The sequence below is a fragment of the Trichomycterus rosablanca genome, chromosome 10, assembly GCF_030014385.1.
Source record: "Trichomycterus rosablanca isolate fTriRos1 chromosome 10, fTriRos1.hap1, whole genome shotgun sequence".
NCBI lineage: Eukaryota > Metazoa > Chordata > Actinopteri > Siluriformes > Trichomycteridae > Trichomycterus > Trichomycterus rosablanca.
Window position 1 is genome coordinate 25,568,008 of NC_085997.1, and position 20,300 is coordinate 25,588,307.

Sequence of the window (20,300 nt, forward strand, 5' to 3'; positions counted from 1 at the left end):
CTTTACAGTTGTCACACGTGATCTTTATTAAATATATGAAAATGATTATAATTTTTAAAGTTTAAACAAAAAGTGTTTTAGTAGGGTGCATGTACTGTATTATGGAATCACAGCAAACATTGATTTGTTGAACTGCACAATACGGTTTTCTATTCCGAATGACAGATTCGAAAATGATTATATACAAACAGAAATTTGTACTCCTTTCTTGCAGAGAGCCAATAAATAAAAGCCTTAATAAATCCATCTCAATCAGTCTATATTCATGTATGTACACATATAGTATACATATACAGCCCAAATGTGTATTTACTTGTGTAATTAATAAAAAAACAATCTTGTTCAATTTTAATATTGTGGTGGTAAAACCATAAAGTGCCTGGTGAGTTGCTTTCCCCTATTTATAAACAGTATCAACGTTAAATAAGTCCAGTATGTTTATTTGTTATGAAACATTTAAAACATAGTAGAGCCACTACTAAGGATGGCAAAACATATTTGAATTCAATATGTTTTGTAAATGTTAAAATTCCTGAGTCACAAAATATCTTCTTCAATTTAAACAGAAAAGTAAAATACCAGTTGCTCAAAATTATGGTACATTCAGTACTGGAAAGTGACTTTTCACTATTTCTTAAGCAATAACATTTGTATAAAAGAGCTAATGCTAGAACACTCAAATCTATGTGCAAATGTTGGATAATGGCAATGTAATTTACACAAATATTACAAATTTTTGTACTTGTATAACAGCCATAACCACCAAAAATATGAATATCTTTGAAAAATACGTTTCCAATGTATTATATTTAAAGGTAATCAGTGTAAAATGTTTGATATAAAAATACAATTCTATTTAAACATAAAAAGCAACAAATGAAATCACAGTACTAACTAAATTACCTCCATCAAAACGAATGTAAACCTTGATCACTTATATCAACTGGTTTGAACTGCTATAAACTCTCAAGTCATGCTCTAAATAATAATAAAGACAAACACAAAAAATTTAAACAGTCTATGATTCCTCCACAAAAACTGAGAAAGCTTGGTAGGTAAACCACTGTTCAGTCTAGGAGTTAATTACCCAACTATAATACTACACTGTGCACCTAAAATGAAGAGATATCACTCTTCCATATGGTCCCAAACCAATGATTGTTTAGAAGTTCATATTTGGTCCCTAGTTCATAAATTAAATAAAAGAAATATAGAAATGAAGAGGAAAAAAAATAGACATAAAAAGAAATATAGACATGCAGATCGTTCATCATCATAAGAAAATAAGGCAGGTTCCACCAAGTCTTTTTCCTGGGTCATTACTGTCAGAGAAAACTATCAGATGGCCTTCACGTCATCAAGGTGTTGGGCACCCTGCCTCAATGTTTTAATGTCCTGTAATCTCCGACCATGAAGGGTGAAGCGAGACCATGCCAGGAGCTGTAGCAGGGCACAAGAGATGGGAACAAACACCAGCAGATAAAAGCAACCTTGGCGCAATGGCAAAGGGCTCTTTGCACCAGAGATGGCAACAGCTGCAACTTGGTCTTTAATAGGATCCCTCTCAAAAATGTCATAGCCTAAAGAAAAACAACATTTGTGAGACTATTAGTATTTACAATACTACTAATATTAAGTTTAAAAATAGCTTGGTCCTGTTAGCAAAAATTTATAATTATGTAAATATTAATACTTCTCATATGAAGTAAAACAAGTTTTTTTACTATAAGACACTGAAATAAAAATAAAGTTAGCACAAACTGTAGAGGAAAAGGATTATTACCCCTTTTACTGCTCAGCTCTAATTCACTCCATTGTTCACATGTACTCACACATACCTGTGTACACGCACAGCAGCCAGGTGCCAATAAGGGGGGCGAAGGTCTGGCCAGGCTTTGTTACCAGGGCAACCATGCCAAACAGCAGTGCAGAGGCTGCCTGCTGTCGTCGGTTCAACACAAAGTCCTCATCAACCAGGTCACTGATTACCAAGTTTAACAGCTTACAGGTCCCCTCTGTAAACACCCTATTACTAAAGAGAAAAGTTTAAACATTACAGCTTTTTTTAATAAGACATATTTTCAATGATTAGTCATTTATATTAAAAATAATACCATCAATAGTAATGAAAGCTTACTCTTTGCATACGAGTGCACATTTTTTTCATTAATATTACAATTACATGTGCCAACTAGATCTTATAAAAGGTAGGGCTGCACAATATACATTTGAGAGAAAAACAAGTATTCAACCATCTTTGGTTTGGTATTTAATATAATTACTGTGCATGCATCCACTATGAATTGACACACCACTTTTTTGAGTTTGTACTCACAAATATGAACATTTAATCATAAGCATATACACAGAAAGTACTAACTCAAATTACACACCGAATGTTAATTTGAAGTGGTCATTTGTGCAGCCAGCATGTTAAACACAGTGATTGAATCTGCTTTCTCTCACCTAGCGAAGTAGCATATTGTGATAATGATGCTGTATAATGATACAAATTGTAAATGCAACATGCCTTGCAATATATTCCTACAATCTGGTAAAGCCAAATGCATAATATTAAAGAAATCTCAGGAGCCAATGGGATTTTTTATAAAGCTTAGAAAATAGAAAATAGGTTTGTGAATTGACTGGCATATTGCATCAGCAATTTTAATACTGTAAAAGGCAGCATTGCAATTACAAAAAAGATGAATTGCACAGCCAAAGGTAACAGCAACTAAAAATGTAAACATTTAATTTATTTAAGGGTCGGACCACCTGCAGTTCGATTTTTATTTGGATGTGATTGGCGGTGTAACATTTTCTTACCTGGCAATAAATAAGCACAGCAGGTACACCTGATCTGCTCCCGCAAGCAGCATAGCTATACTAAGGCCCAGTTTCAAAAGAAAGAGCCCGTGGACAACCCGGTAGACGCCCAGTCTTCGGCACAATGTCAGAAAATAAAGGTTGTTCAAATGAGGCGCTATGTAAGAGATGCCTGTAGGTTTTAAACAAAAAAAGCCCATTAAGACCAGGAAATAGTCTTAATGTCTCAGACATGCTTGTGAGCAGCAATGGATATATCAAGGCAAAATACAGCTTTTATCTTAACTCACACTCTATGTTAACATCATTTTTAACCCAAGTACTGCCGGACACTATAAAAGCACAGCTGCAAATAAAATAATATAGCAAAAAATTATATCCCTGGTTCCTACAAATAGTGTTTTATTTGCTCCACAAGATGTCACATGTTCTTACCAAGCAGAAAGGAACCGGTGGAAGCAGAAATCCTATCTGACAGTAGATGCTCCAGAAATAGAGGGAAAAAGTTGTTGTTGAAGTGGCAGTGAAATACCTACGGTAACACGGAAATACTTTTTTAGTTACTTTTAGGCTTTTTCGTAACAGGGTATAAAGTAGCATTGTGAGTGCAAAACAAGGTACCTGTACAAGGTTCATCGAAACGAACCACATAAAATTTCTATGGCGTGAGAGCTGCTTGAGATACTCCCCAAGAGTGATGGGCTTCTCAGGCTGAGTCAGAGGAGCTTGGCCAACACACAACCTGATGAGGAGAGAAAAAGAAATAGTGCAAATTAATGACAAGACAGACATTACTAAAAGGGGGAAATACAACAGCAGGGGAAATTGAGATGTCTTGTGAAGTCAGGTGTGGTCTTGTAATAAAAACACAATCCTGGAAAGCATTTTAAAACTTGGTAGTGGATAGTGGCAAAAGCGAGCAGACACTATTCCACACCCAAGCAATATTTATTCAACCGTCAACAGCAGGATCAAGCATGTGTTCAATTCACTTAGGAGCAGTGATTGGTTAAAAATTGCTTTGTAAAAAAATGCAAAAAAAGGGTTCAGGTAGATTAAAGGGTTTCTGCCCTAAAAGCTAATAGATAATTATTACTGTCTATAATGCTTCTCCACAAGTGACATTGGTATTAAATAATTTAACCCATTAGTGGTGTGCAAATTAAAAAAGGGTGAACTGAAGTTTATATCAATATTATGTTTTACATATCATTTTATATGACAACTACAGTAATTTAAACATTTATAATAATAAAAAAAACATTAACAACAGAAACCTTTGGTCCAGATATGTATTTTCTTCATGTAGTAACATCTTTAGCTTTAATCTTTCTGGTTTTCAAAAGGAATCTCTTCAGATTGCTGGTACAGTTCTGTAACCTAAGCTGTCTTTTTTTCATCAAGTTCCCAGTGAGCTTGACTGATCCCCATTTACCTCCTTCCGAAAGGCTTTAACTTTAAAACAACAGTGCCCTCTCTCATTACACCAACCAAGCCAATTATAAACCTACAGCAATCACAGAGGGAGTAAATTAACCTACTGCATGAGCTACTTTTGTTACAGCAGAGCAAAGAGTTTCTGTAGTTTGTTACTAGACAAAAAAGCAGTAATTCTATTTATAATTCATAAATAAATATATATTACATACAGTTGCCTGGAGTATTATGACATTAAAGATGTATGGCATAGATGTTTAAGACAAATAACTATTCAGTCACACAAAACCTGTAATAATGAATTATGTTTCTATTGTACTTCTGTATTTCTGTACTGTACTCCTGTACTTCATTATATTACAACCACTAAATGCTAATTTAGTTTTGACCACATTAAAAAATACATGTTGAGAACTGAGCTGGTGGTGAGGTTTTGGAAATGGTTTTCAAGAACATGAGTAAAAATAATAAAAAAATTTTTTTGCTGGGTTGTTCTTTTTTTTTTATTATAGAATAGTCGTAACCTATGTGTTGAGAAAAATTGACCGACTAATCACTGTCCAGAACCCATCATGGATTTTAAAAAATGAAACTATTTGTCAAAGTAAATTCATTACCCAAATCACTGTTTACTATCAATTAGAGATGGGAGGATCGATCGGCTATGTATCGTATCGGCCGATGTTTAATCAAAATATGCAATCGGCCGATATTTCTCAAATGTAGCAGATCCCGAGAGCCGATCGCGATTATGGTGTTCAACTGCATATGCGGACAGGAAACATGTGGTCAGTCTGGCAGTTTTTTACCGTATATGACATGACACAGACTCATCCAGGACGTTTTGTAAAATTTGTAAAACCAACGTGTCTCACGGGGGAACCAAAACAAAGACATTTAACACTACTAATCTGATACGGCACTTAAGAGTATACTATGCACGCGGCTGAATACAGTGAGTATCAGAAAACTGCAATCATTCAATTAAGACCATTAATTATTTTAACATGGAAAAACAGTAAATTAAACAGTCAATACTACAATAATTAAACATAGCCCTTAATGTTTTAAATGAAAAAAACAGTGAATTAAACAAATACAGTGAAAATACTGCAATCATTAAATGTAGACCATTAATTATTTTAACACAGAAAAACAGTATATTACATAAATGCAGTCAAAATTACAGTCATTAAACTCATTATTTTAAAACGAAAAACTGGAACAATTAAATGTAGACATTGAATTATTTTAAATAAAAAACAGCTAATTAAACAAATGTTGTCTGCATAGCGTCACTGAAATTGTGCAGTCGTCGTGGGTCTTGAATTAATTATAGATAAAATATAACAGCAGCTATATAAAATATGGAATGTTTGAAATTAAACAACTGGGCCTGTTTTAATTCTTTTCACAAATAGTAATATTTCAGCTTTTTGGGATGACAGTCTGTTCCTCTTTTCAGTCAGTATATTTAAAGCGACGCTAAACAATCTTTCACTATCCACACTTGTGCACGGCGCGTATTGCAGTATTGACTGTTTAATTTACTGTTTAAAAACAATTCGAGTTCGTTTTAAAACAATTCAAGATCTACATTTAATGGTTGAAGTTTTTCGTTTGAAATAACCCAGAGTCTGCGTTTAATGACTGCAGTTCTGACTGCATTTATTTAATTTACTTTTTTGTTTTAAATTAATTAATGGTCTAAATACAATTATTGCACTATTGGCTGTATTTGTTTGATTTACTTTGTTTATTTACTGCTAATTTTGTTAAAGATATGCTGTTGCACATGAGTTCATTAAAAATGGCAATAAACCAGTTTAGACCATGTTTCATGTCTTGCTTGCGCTAAAAATTGCATGTTGCCCTGCCGTGGCATATAGCCCCGCCCTAGATCGGTATCGGCTATCGGCGGATCGCGCTGAAAGGTGATCGGCAATCGGAATCGGCCTCAAAAACGCTGATCGGTCCACCTCTACTATCAATAGTAAGAGAGCTCAACAGGTTCCATAATTACCACCCAGACAGAGCCTAATATTGGATACCAGATTTATTCATCAACCACAATATGCAGTTATTTATTAAAGATGGATGAGGATCCACCTGGTGTTATGTAACCATTTAATTTAACCCTGAGCCTCACTACTCCAATTGACTGCATAAAAAACTTAAACAAAGAAAAAAAAACGTTGAAGGTAAACATACTCTTTGAGCAATTCCTCTCGATCCTTGTGTGACTGGACCTTGTTCTGGAATCTGTTGCGGAGAAGACGCGATACCACAGCAAAGCCCAGCACCGACACGGCAGCAAGCACTACACAGAAGAGCCTGAAATACATAAAGTCCTCCTTGTCCCAGAAGTTGTAGGACAAGAAGACAGAAAGTGAGCCCAGTGCACTGAACAGAGAGCTGTGGAAGTTGAGGCGTGTGCGCTCGTTCGCAGATACAGCCAGGTCAGCCAGCAGAGCATTGTGGTTAAGGTCCACCAGTGTGAGAAATCCATCATAAACACACAGGCATATGAGGAACTGCAGACCAGGGCTGGCCCAAGCCACCCAGAAGGCCAGGAAAGAAAGAGCAAACAGTGGCCCATTTCTGGAGAGAGACTGTATCCGTTTCAGCACCACTTCAGGAGAGAAGATCTGAGATCCAGCCCTGAGCCATCAAACACAGAGATATAAAACCAGTTTTACTTACAATTTACTCAAGACAAGGAAGCTAAGCAACATGTGTAATTTAATTACTTAGGGCTGTCATGGTAACTGTAATACTGTGAAACGTTTAGTTACACATAAAGGTTTCATAACTATATATATACAATATATATATATATATATATATATATATATATATATATATATATATATATATATATATATATATATATATATATATAAAACTATATATTTTTTCTAACATCAAAGCACCTTCCAAAGCCATCTTTACTGATATAGAATCCTTTCTCCCCATGGTAGCACAGTCCAGTTTTGTGCTAATAACTTAATTTAAATCATGAAACCATGGCAGCCCTACTACTACTATTCATTTTATTTATTTATTTTAAATTTAAAACTTTGGCAGTAGTTTACATAGTTTGTTCTACAAAGAAGAAGAAAGTTCTTACTCAGAAGAGCTGAGGAAGGAACGGTCACTTAGCCAGCCAAAGAGAGGGTCATTCAGACTATTCCAGATCAAAAACACTGTCTGTGTGAACACAATAAAAAGCCTTAATGAGCAATTACACAAGATACAAAATCATGCACTTTATACAGCAGAATAGCCAGACATAACCTGTTGCCAACTTTTGTCTACAGAGGCAACAGAACAACTTACCTCGCCCACCCAGAAAGAAAGTTTGTCGATCTTGTAGACAGACACAAATGTGTCCACATAATAAAGCAAGAAGACATTATGAAGAATGGAGACGAACAGGGACAGCGAGCCGTACAGCACAGCTGTGGAGACACCCAGGCACCACTTCCACTCCCTCTTTCCCATCCTTTTCAGGTTCTCTTAAATTTTCTCTGCTTTTCCTCCACCAGCAGAGCTTCTCTTAGCCCACAAGTCCAGCAGGATGTGGTCATCATCCTAGATTGGAATTCTGCACAAAAACAACAAAACAAATCCACGTTTTCGTACAGTAATGGTGGCACTTTTAACTGCAATTTTGATGAGGAACCCTGTTGTAAAATGGCAGCCACTTTACCAGCTGCATTGCCATACCACTTGACATTTATATACCGCATAGATTATTGATTAACCTATGTAAAAACAATATCCTGTTTAATCACTGTAGTACAGCTGGAGCGTCTATCCAAATTATGATTTATTTATTTCTTAAACATAGATTTACACCAAAAATATTTCTCAACTGTAGTGTAGCTATTTCATGTTGGCATATGCTAACAGTGTAAGTGAGCATAATATTGCAGCATAGCATGTGTAAAAATAGTTATTTTTTTATATTTTTTGCATCTAATCTTATACAAAATATAATACGCACTTATTCTATAGTTTCGCAAACTTAAACACCATAGGAATAGCAAAGAATGCATTTAGCTCCTGACAAGACTCCTCACTTCAACACTCAGCAAGTCAGCACAAGCTGCAGCCATGGCTTAAAAAGTATAAACTAATGGGTGCAGGAAAAAAGGCATATCCGTGAGCTACTTTTTAATTTGTTCTTTATCAAGTATCCAAATATTAAATAAATGTTAACTAAAAACATGGCAGCTTGTGGTAAGAAAAAAAACTTCACTGTACTACTCTAGTACATAATCAACTTTTTACTGAATTACCAGAGGATTTCCAGAATCTTTACACTGTTTTGTTTGTCCTTAACAAGACAGCAAAACCATAAATGCAATACAGTGAAATGCACACATTTCTTTGTACTGACTTTTTCCTAATAATACATTAAAAAACTTTTACAGCTTTGTTGTCCATTAACTAAAATGGGGTACATTTATGTTAATCAGTAGTTCAGGGTTCAGTGTTCAGTGATTGTATATTCAGCTATGAGTAAAATGCTGTTGTTTCTGCAAGATTAACTAAACCCTTTTTGTCCATAATTGTGAAGAGATGTCATTATGCATATTATTTATATTATTATCCATTATCGGATAAATAAATGCACTTGAAAATGCATTTAGTGTTTAAACCAATATAAAAATAAGATTTTAAACTATTAAGCACTTACAGAAATGAACTGTAAAAAGAATCTTCACATTTTTCTCAGGACTTTTATTGATGGGACATAATAAATCTCCAGTTAATGGCTTTGGTGGTTAAAAAAAATGACAGCATAATTATACCACCACCATGTTTGAGTGTTGATATGATAAACTTGAAATATTTGCAATGTTTTCTTCAATTGATGTCTTACTGGAGGCTCATATCAGTAACATCACAAAAATAGCTTTTTATCACCTAAAGAACATTGCCAGGTTGCGTCCTTCTCTCACTGACCCTGTGGCTGAAACCCTTATTCATGCATTCATTACCTCTCGACTGGATTACTGCAACTCTGTGCTGGTTGGGCTTCCTTCCAGCAGCCTAAAAAAACTGCAGTATGTCCAGAACTCAGCAGCTAGACTTCTTACTCACACTAAACCCTGGGAACACATAACCCCCATACTGCAAAATATTCACTGGCTCCCTGTTCAATACCGAGTACAATACAAAATTCTACTCTTGGTTTATGAATCTCTACACGGTCTGGCCCCCAGTTATCTTTCTGCCTTGCTCACTCCATACTGTCCTGCACGTTCACTCCGGTCTGCTGATGCCCATTTACTGTCTGTTCCATTAACCAGACTTCGCTCATTTGGTGAATGAGCTTTTAGTGTGGCAGGTCCTAAATTATGGAACTCTTTGCCACTTTCCCTGCGCATAAGCTCATCACTATCTGTTTTTAAGAAGCACTTGAAAACTTATCTTTTTAGGACTGCGTTCCATAGTTTATAGTTTTTATCTTAACCCCGGTGCTCTTTTTATTCCTGGTCTCTTAATCTTTTTTTCTATTTTATTTTAAAGTTCTTATTTTATTTTATTTCCTTTTATACTTGATTCTCTGGCCTGTTGTGCTGTTCTGTGTTCCCTGTATTAATCTGTTATAATGTACCTTATTGGCTGTCATTTGTTTTGTTTTTGATCATATTTGTATTGTACAGTGTCCTTGGGTGACCTGAAAGGCGCTTATAAATAAAATTCTATTATTATTATTATTACTGTGGTTTTCTTGAGGTGCAGAAAAGGTGCAATAATTGTAAGTCAACTTTCTTTCTTAATTGTTTTTGCAGCATAGTGTTTTGATTGTTGAGATATGTTAGCCTTCTTCACATTGCTGGAAATGTTCTATTTAAGTGATGGTAAGAAAGAAAATGAACAGAACAAAAGTGTATTTTTGTTTACTTTGGATGGGATGAAGAAAGCAAATGTATTTAAGGCACTGTAGCGCTATCTGCTTAGTAATAAGACACATTTGTGCTACATATTTAATGTACACCTAAACCTATCTAATGTAATCTGGATACCTGTATTAAACCTACTAACATTATATGGTTATCTAACGAGCATTTAAAGCCTGATTGGTCATGTAAAGCTACCCAACTGATATACCTTCTCTCAGATGTTAGTAAACTTGACTGATTCCACTCTGATATGTGCAGGAAAGTAAAACTACAGGATATGCTTCACTGAAAACCACTGTCATATCTGGCAGGCCAGGAAGCAGCTATTCTCTGTTGGCAGTGATGCAAATCTCACTCCGATCCAAGCAGAGATCAGACAGAGGTACTGATTAGAGTTGCTAGGAAGTTTATTATATAGTCACAGGTTCCACACCTGTGTCTTTTCAGCAGTAAAACAGATTTGCACAAGGAAAAGCATCAATATGCCCTCTATAAACCCCATACATTTCTAAACAATATCTTACATACATTGTAAAGAATCAGTATGTAAGTGTTCCTGTTAGCTTAAAATATATCTTTATAAATTTATTAAATTAGGCTTCCATTTTCGCACAACTACTGAATACAAGAAACCAATTACTCGAGTTCTGGCAAATTCTTATTCTAGAAATATTTTAATAACAATTGTTAACAGATGGTTTTTAAATAATCTTCCCAACACTCGCCTTATTACTAGCATACTAAATAAATAGTAGGTAAAACAGTAACCGTACATTTATGTACTAACTTGATGTACTATTGTACGCGAGTTGTGATTCTGTCTTAAATGTCAATTAAACGTTTATTGTAGTTTATTTTTAAATCTACGCGATTTAATTAATTTACGGGAATATTTAAAACTAATACTCGTATCTTTTTGAAATAACTCGAACAGGTTAAAAATACCACAGCTGACGCTAGTAAGCTAGGCTAACCAAGACTAGCTAGCCCTGACTGTACCAAACCCACAATTCCGCCTACTCGTACTAGTATATCTAGCTAACGGTATTAGGTAAACGTACCTAACCTGCTAACATTAACTAGTTGTGGTTGTCCTACTAAGTATCCTCGTCCTGTTTCGTGTCCTCGTTTACATTACTCAGAGCGACATGTTTCGATCACAAGTTGCCCAGTTGGCACAGGTTTAATTCACACAGTTTCCTTGTCGGTCTACCCACTGGCAATCCTCAAACACTCACCATTCGCTGGAACTTCGCCAAAACGGTACACAAAACAGTTTTAAATAAATGTTAAAAATCTTCTGCCTTTTGAGGTATTGTAAGAAAAAGAAGTAAAAACAACAAACGTTTAAGCTTATCGAGATATGTCATGTGTGAGAGAGGAAATCCGTGACGCCATGAAACCCTGCCCAGTCCTTCTATTCCTCCTACTCCTTATCCCTAATACATACACGACATGACCGAAAGTACATGGATACCTATTTTAACTATTCATTTATTCATTCACTCACTCATTCACTCATTTATCTAACATTTTTGTTAACCGCATATCTGGTCAGGAATCAGTTGCTATAAACAAATTTGTCCAAAAAGTTGCTAAAGCTGCACTAATGTGTGTTACAAGTGGAAACGTCTCGGTGCCACCACGTCACTTTAGCCTAAAGTCACAAATAATAAAGCACATATTGAGTGGAATATAATACCGAGTTCCAAACTGCTTTTAGAAATCAGTACAAGAGCTGTTCATTGGAAGCTTCAAGGATTGAGTTTCTAGGTCCAAGTAACCACTTATGCACCTAAGAACGCAATGTGCCATTTTAAATGGCAAGTGGAGCGGTGTAAAGCACACTGTTTTTGGACTCTGGGGCAGTGAGCATGTTCTTTTGAGTGAGGGTTGCACGGTGGTTCAGTGGGTAGCACTGTTGCCTCACAGCAAGAAGGTTCTGGGATTAATCCCCAGGTTAGATAGATAGATCGATAGATAGATAGTTGTAAGATGTAAATTATGAAGTAAATTATAAAATGAATTAAAGTGAATTTAAAGTGAATTATAAAGGGAACCACAGTGCAAATATAAGAAATGTAAAAAAAAGTAAGAAAATGTGCAGATTTATGTACATAAGGTGCGGATGTGCCTGTCTGTGCATGTGCACGAGTGCCCACAAATGTGAACACACACATGCTCACCCACATACATAGATTATTGTTTATTATAATTATTATTTGCATGAGTTTGCATGTTCTCCTCATGTTTGTGTGGAGTTCCTCCGGGAGCTCCGGTTTCCTCCCACAGTCCAAAGACATGCAGTCAGGTGAATTGGAGATACTAAATTGTCCACAACTGTGTTTGATATTAAACTTGAACGGATGAATCTTGTGTAATGAGTAGCTACCCTTTCTGTCATGAATGTAACTAAAATGTGACAAACATGACGTTAAAATCCTAATAAATACATTCTCTTGAGTGAATAGTTATGCTTTAAAATCCAGCAACCTGACAAGCACACATGTTGGCTACTATTTAGTAATTTGTAAAACATGGTAATAAAATAGTCTGGGGCTTTTTGTAATGATTTGGGTTGGGTTCCTAGCAGGCTATTGTTTTATGTTATTTGACCATTTGATTATGTCACTTAATATTTAATGTTGGAGGTATCAGGCTGTCAACAGGCAGCCAGAAAACCAAAACCAAAAGCTTGTAGTCCTTTGGAAACGAGGATAGGGTCCAGATGGGAACAGGTGCTTGTAGACCTGAGTGGAATAGCAGGAGCTTGTGGGCCTCAAAGTTGTAGGATTAGAACCTCTTCAGGCCTCAAAAGTTTTTTTTTTGTAGATTGAGGTTGTGTTATATGTACATAAAAAGAGAGAAACCTGGCAATTATGATGAAGCCATGTCTACAAATTTCTTGTAAACCTTTTGAACATTATTATCTGTTTAATGGCAGGTCTAAAAAAGGGAAACGCCATTGGAACACATAGTGATTATGGGTCCCTAAAACTCAAAAAGGATTATTCCTTATCTAGGATTAGATTACTTTACAGTCTGATTTTAATCTCTACTGCTATTGCTCAGAAATAACAACAGATGGCGCCAGAGTCAAGCGTTGAAATTATACAGCCATGAAGGCTTCAGTATAAAACTTGTATTAAACTTGAAGGCTGAGATGTTATAGAAAACCTTTACAACACTTTAATAACTTGAACAAGTCTTTCATTTCAATACAAATTAGTGTACTTGTTAAACCGTTGTTTTATGTTGCTGTTTAAGTGGCTATACAAACTTGTCTGCATAAGCTTATATTGTTTAATTATTTAATTTAGGCATCTGGTCCCCCACTGCCATCACCTGCATCAAACATCAAACCTCCTTCTGAGTACCACCACTAGCTCCATACACATATAAACAATAACATATGATAGCACAAAGACATGACCAAAAGTATAAAAGTGGTCACACCTGCCAACTATCGGGCTGCTTAAAATGAGCTCAAAAAAGAAATAGCTAGATAATTTTGATGTAAATAAACTTGAGTGGCCAAGTTATAGCCACATAGACTCGGTGGTTAGCACTGTCACCTCATAGCAAAAAGGTCAGGTTCGATTTCCAGTTGGGTTTATCCGGGGCTTCGGTTTCCTCCCTGTCCAAAGACATGCAGCCAGGTTAACTGGATCAACTAAATTACCCCAAATGTGTGTGTGTGTGTGTGTGTGTGTGTGTGTGTTGCCCTGCAATGGACTGGTGACCCGTCTGGGGTGTTTTCTACCTTCTGCCCAGTGAATCAGACCCACCGCGACACTGAATAGGACAAAGTCATGGTTAAACAGACAATGAATTAATGATTTACTTTACAGCATTTAGCAGACATCCAAAAGTGGCTTAGTGGGTAGCAATCTCCACTTACAGCAAGAAGGTCTTGGGTTCGATCCCCAGGTGGGGTGGTCTGTGTCCTTTCTGTGTGGAGTTTGCATGTTCTCGCCGTGTCTGGGTGATTTTCCTCCCACAGTCCAAAGACATGCAAGTGAGGTGAATTGGAGATACAAAATTGTTTATGACTGTTTGATGTTAAACTTGCGAACTAATGAATTTTGAGTAATGACCTGTCCTGTCATGAATGTAGGCAAAGTGTGTAAAACATGATGTTAAAATCCTAATCAATATCCTTAGCGAGTTACAGTACTGTGACAGTATACTGTCTAAGCAATTGAGAGTTAAGGGCCTTGCTCAGCGACCTTTTAATTACTAGTCCAATACCTTAACCACTAGGCCACAAATGTATTGTGATCAATTTGCAAGGCTGAGAGTCGATTCATTAATTCGTGCTTCAAAATTTAACGCATTAAAGTAGAGTCACCTTATCAGTAGCGTAACTACAGGGGGGCAGGTGCACTGGGGCCCATGGCAGGGGGGGCCCCTCCACGACATGACCCACCTCACTGCCCCCCCATCGGCTGCACATATTATGCATGTATTATGGCAGGCCAAACAGGAAATATATAGCAAACACTGATGAAATATATATTATAATATATTTAAGCAATAGAACACGAGAGGGAGTGTGTTATCGCGAATAACATCACGGCCGTAGATCATCACAGCCGTGATGTTATTCGCGATAACACACGACCTTGAGTGTTCTATTGCTTTTATACAACAGTTTTTACAAAAAAAAGAAAGAAAATAAATCAAAGAAGCCCTGAATTTCATATTAAAAATGCTTTAATATTGACAATACCTTCCGCCAAAAAGTAGTTCCACAATGAATATAAAGTTTAACACTACAAAGCAGACATCCCAAGTTGCAAAAACTCATTTCAGGGAGGTAAGAACAACAACAAGAAGAAAGCAAAAACCTCCGAAGGGAAAAAAAGAAATAAAAAAAACTCTCGCACACACCAAAGGCTATGGATGAAAACAGAACTACTAGGGCTTAACTAACTGTTCGCGTTACAAACACATTAATGTTCCCTACATAGTGCACTAGATTGTGTATCAGATCATGGATATATGTTCCCTACATAGTGCACTAGATAGTGAATTAGACAATTGGTTATGTTCCCTACACAGTGCGCTAGATTGTATATCAGATAACGGATTTAAAACGCGACCGTGGAAAAAAAGGCTGTGTTGCCTGCGTGCGCGTTTGTGTGCATGAAGCTTGTCGTTAATGGCAACGCGTCAGCGGAGTAATACCATTGTGGTGTGAAAAGACCGTGCTGTTATCACGAATATCAGCACGTTTAGAACGCTTCTCAACCAATCAGATTGTAAGGTCGAAACTACCTGTTGTATAAAATAATATATATTATATTATTATATTAAATAATAATATAATGTAGCGTCACCGCTAGGGGGCCGCCACGGGCTTTACCCAGAAAGCCTTGCGGCAGTGGTGTCTAAGCTCACCGTAGCCGTGTATCCCGTTGTTGGGAGTGGGGTGGCTGCGGTAAGGGTTGAGTAAGTAGCTTATATGTTTGTCTGTTGTATGATTGTATGTGTGTATGAATGGGTGTCTGTCTGTCCCTAAACCACTGAATGATCTGCCAAAGGCAGCTCACTTGCGGCCCTAAGGCTATCCTTCCTACTCGCCGGCGCCACAATATAATAATATATAATAATATTTAATAATATATATAACAAATGTCAACAAATATATATATATATACATACTATTTTTTTTTGCGCTGGGGCCCACGAGCTCCTGGTTACGCCACTGCACCTTATATTCAATTGGCATCAAACTGTGAATCTTTGGCACTGAAACAGAGTACCTAATGTGTGCGCTTGTCCATCTGAGGGTCTCTCCAGTCCCTGCTGCTCGCCCACGGTTACTAACCAAACGCTTTAGGGGCGGAGCTTCGCTGGTGAGTTTATGAATATTAAAGTAGGCGTGTCCTCACCTGGACCAGTGAACCCGCGCTGTGAGCGGTGTGTTCCAGTGCGCGCTCTTTCTGCAGGACGCTCTCATACACTCACCATCAAGCTCACTCGGTTTCTACGGAAACGCTCAGCACTGGCTATTTCTGTTCCGAGGATGCACACCGCAAGGTACAGTAACTGCAATCCTTATTCTACTCGCTCTCAAAAGCCTTTTTACTGATCAATCATGTGATAATATCGCAGATCTTACTGTAGCTGATTACATGCAGGAGAAGGTGACTTAGAAAGAGTGCCAGAAGTGTCCTTTAAAAATGCCGCAGTGGTGGAAAATCTCTTCTCCAGGCACTACTCAAACAGAGAGCCTTTTTATGTTCTTTATACCACACTCAGGCTGTACATAACGCTGTCTGTACGCTTTATGTAACACTCATATAGACTTATGTTTTACATGAGATACTTATAAAGGCTTTTGGTATTTTTGCATTTACTCATAAGGACATACTTTCCACGTTTTATCCAGTCTTCATAAATAAAGGATTTCTATGTTCTTTATGCAAGGTTTCATATGATTATCATGCTACACGTAAAATAATGCTTACTATGTTTATACTATGTTTTATTTTTAGATTTTGTTAGTGGTTTATTAATGTTTTTATGCTCCTTTAAGGATACTCACAAATAGAGGTATTCCATGTCCTTCAGTAAGACATGCAGTTAAAAGCCAACTACTGTTTATGTTATATGCCATTGTATATTGCAGGACCATACAATCCATACATAGTTACATGCTATACAATATGCCACTATTTATTTGAAACAAATAATTCTAAAATAAGTTTTAAAACATTAGTTTTGTTTAATAAAAAATATACTTAAGTGATAGCTTTCTTTATTGGGCAGTGTGGTGGGCATTGGGCAGTAGTGGGCAGGGACGTTGTAGCCTTGCGGTTAAGGTATTGGACTAGTAATCAAAAGGTCGCTAGTTCAAGCCCCACCACTGCCAGGTGGAAACGAGAAATATTAACTCAAGAATAGGTAAAACTAGTGTTTGTAAATTTGTGTCACATGTAATGATCTCCTCAACAATAGTCTCTTGGGACTGGCACTGAAACCACACTGTCAAGTGCACCTCCCAATGACTAGGCTGTTGTGGTTTTGAAAATAAGCAATTTGTTCATTGCCTTAGTGTTTCTTTGTTGAGTTTTCTTACAGATTGGTATGTTCTGTATACACCGATCAGCCATAACATTAAAACCACGTCCTTGAGAATGACCCACCACCCAAATAATACCTGCTCTATGGTGGTCCGGTGGGGGTCCTGACCATTGAAGAACAGCATGAAAGGAGGCTAACAAAACATGCAGAGTAACAGGTGGACAACAATCAGTAATTGTAGAACTACAAAGTGCTCCTATATGGTGGGTGGAGCCGATAAAATGGACAGTGAGTGTAGAAACAAGGAGGTGGTTTTAATGTTATGGCTGATACTGAACCACCACTATCCTAAAAAAGATAAAGCAGTTTTAAAACAAAAAAGAACATTCATTAACATTTTAATTATAAAACACCTTATTTTCCACAACTAATACCATAGTACGAAAATAAATGACTGAGGTTATTATGATGTAAATTCAGACTGGGGCACTGACATGCCATTTATTTTTATCTTAGATTAATCAAGATTATAGAAAGACAGACTGTGTTGGAGGCTTAAATATTCTAGAACAAACATTGCTTCTTCATTTTAATGCCAATACACTTACTGGCTTATAAAATGTGTGGGAGGGATTGCATGTTTAAAAAATCCAGTGCACAGTAAAAGTGTCACATTTTATTGCACATAAAATTATATTTAGTAACAATGTCACTTTTGCTGTGATATATTATTGTACTTAATCTGGATTTTTTTTTTATAGTTTGGGCCAAGTGTGATTTAAAAGAAACAAACAGTGCAGTGGTTATGTGTGAACTTGAGCATTGGTTGGGAAGAAACTGTCATCTAAATAGTCAGTCAATCTGTGTAAGGCAACAATGAATTAAACTCACTATGTGACCAAAAATATGTGGACACTCCCTCTAATTAGGGTTGGAGTGAAACCTTTTTATGGTATAACCTTTCCAACAAGTCAGTTTGTTTGATTATTGCACTGCTAGTACTTATTTAATCAACTGTAACTGCTCTATTATGGAAGCAATAGCTCAGCATTGAAACAGTAGACACAACCTTACAAAGTCCGTCCTACTGTTGGTATGAAATAGAAAGTTGACTACAACATCAGGCCCCAAGCTCAGTGGTGCTCTTGTCAAAAGTCTTTTTAGAAAAATGAAGGCTGGTATAACAACAATGAAATGACCAGCTTGTGTTTTTGAATGATGTTCAGATGTTTAAACAGTTTTGGAGATGTAGTATCATTACAATACTAGTAGTTTGTGCGTCACTAAAATATAAATTCACAAAAATACTTTAAGCATTTGGTTATGTTGTGGTTAAGCTATTGTTTTCATGCTTATTATGCAATCATTTCCAGACATCACAGTGTAGAATTATTTAACGTTTCTTAAAATATTATGCAGTATTCCTTACTAGTCTTTAGATGCAGAAATAAAGCCATTAAAGCACACATTTGGATAATTAGATAGTAATTAGCCCTCAGCGGGATCAAACTTGTCGTTAAGCATGGATTAGCGTTAGGCTGACAGATGGCCTTATCAGAGATTACTCATTTTATATTTTTCACTTAGACCGGGCCGTTAATAGCTGGACTCTGTCAGTAAGTTATGACTCCCACAGACATTAATGAGAAAACTCTGACTCATTAAACAGAACTTATAATATTTTACGACTCATTTGATTTTAGGACACATATTCAGATGGTGTCTTAAATGTTGACTGTAAAACACTTCATCAGTATGAACAATAAAGCAACAGATACTGCCATGCAGCATCACACAAATCTGAGCAGATTTTAACAAGTGTTCTTTTATTCGCTTATTAAAAAGGTGTGCATTACAACATGATCCGTATTAAATCTTTTAGCCGCATCATATACAATTTTATAGAAGGTAATGCATAATGCACTCTATGTAATACAGCCACCCTTCAAGCTAGTAATTTCAAGTTTAGAGTTGCGTCCAAATATAATTGAGAAACGCAGCCCACTATAATTCTCTGAAGCAGTCCAAACCTTCTTTTTAAAGTGTTATTTCAGGCTGGCCAGACTGGCATCAAAACGTTTTGCCCTTTCCCCCATACTTTTGTGTGCTTTCTCTTTCTTGCTCGCTGTCTTTAGTTCTTGCCCACACAGTTGGCATGGTCTTCCTGATGAGTAGTCCATCTCTGATGTAGAGGTGCATGAGAATTTGTGATACAGTGTGATTTGTTTTAAATTGTATATTTTAATATACTAATCTTAACAAGATCTTAATTTGTCCCTCTTGTGTTTGAAAACAAAACATCCAGTGCATGAAGTACCAGAAGAATTGAATTTTTTTTGTCATTTATTCAATTGTTAAATTCTTTGTATTGTGGTGGGTCTGGATCTTATATTGGAAAAAGGGGGTGCAGCATTACACCTTGAACTTGGTGTCATTTTATCACAGACAATCACACATTTGTTTATTCTTACTCAGACCTAACACAATAAAAAAGCTAAGTGCCATATAGGAAAAACATACCAAACTTTACATAGAAAATAAATTGATGCCTCTGGAGCTGTGTGTGACCAAATCTACCTTTTATGGCACAGGGTATCCTAAACATTTTTTTGATACAAAAGTTGAAATAAATGTGCACCAACACACTACCAAAGGTAAATATGTTGACTGCACATATAGTCTCATAAAGAAATAATAGACACATTTAAATCAAATACATTTAAAGAAAAACACTTGTCGTGTAACTAGTAAAAAAACTGTGAATAATGAATAATGAACGTTTAACATGGTTTAGAAAGCAGGTAAAATTTAGTAATTTACTACCTCCTGTGAATGTCGTATAAACAAAAGTTACAGCAAATGCATACAATGTTAAATTTATGTTCTGTTTATTTGTTATTTATTTAATATATTTATATATGATTTAATATATTTATCTGATTAGTGATAAATTTATATTCTGTTGTGTTCATCATGCAGAATAAAACTTTTCACAGCAGGAGGATGGATTATGAGCAAATACCTTTGCTGGTTAAAATCTAGTCTCACAAGGATCTAAAGGGGATTTTATCTGCCATCTGTACTATC

The 20,300-nt window shown here is 36.2% G+C and overlaps 1 protein-coding gene across 1 annotated transcript; it reads right to left on the reverse strand.

The window, feature by feature from the left end:
* Positions 1–105: 105 nt before the first annotated feature.
* On the reverse strand, positions 106–11,572 carry mfsd13a (major facilitator superfamily domain containing 13A). The gene is made up of 9 exons (XM_063003727.1): positions 11,420–11,572; positions 7,603–7,870; positions 7,394–7,473; positions 6,475–6,924; positions 3,448–3,568; positions 3,262–3,358; positions 2,827–2,998; positions 1,839–2,032; positions 106–1,580 (listed from the first exon to the last, which is right to left on the reverse strand). Exons 2-9 carry the CDS (start codon positions 7,765–7,767, stop codon positions 1,339–1,341), a joined length of 1,521 nt encoding a protein of 506 aa, XP_062859797.1. The 5' UTR covers positions 7,768–7,870; positions 11,420–11,572; the 3' UTR covers positions 106–1,338.
* Positions 11,573–20,300: the final 8,728 nt, after the last annotated feature.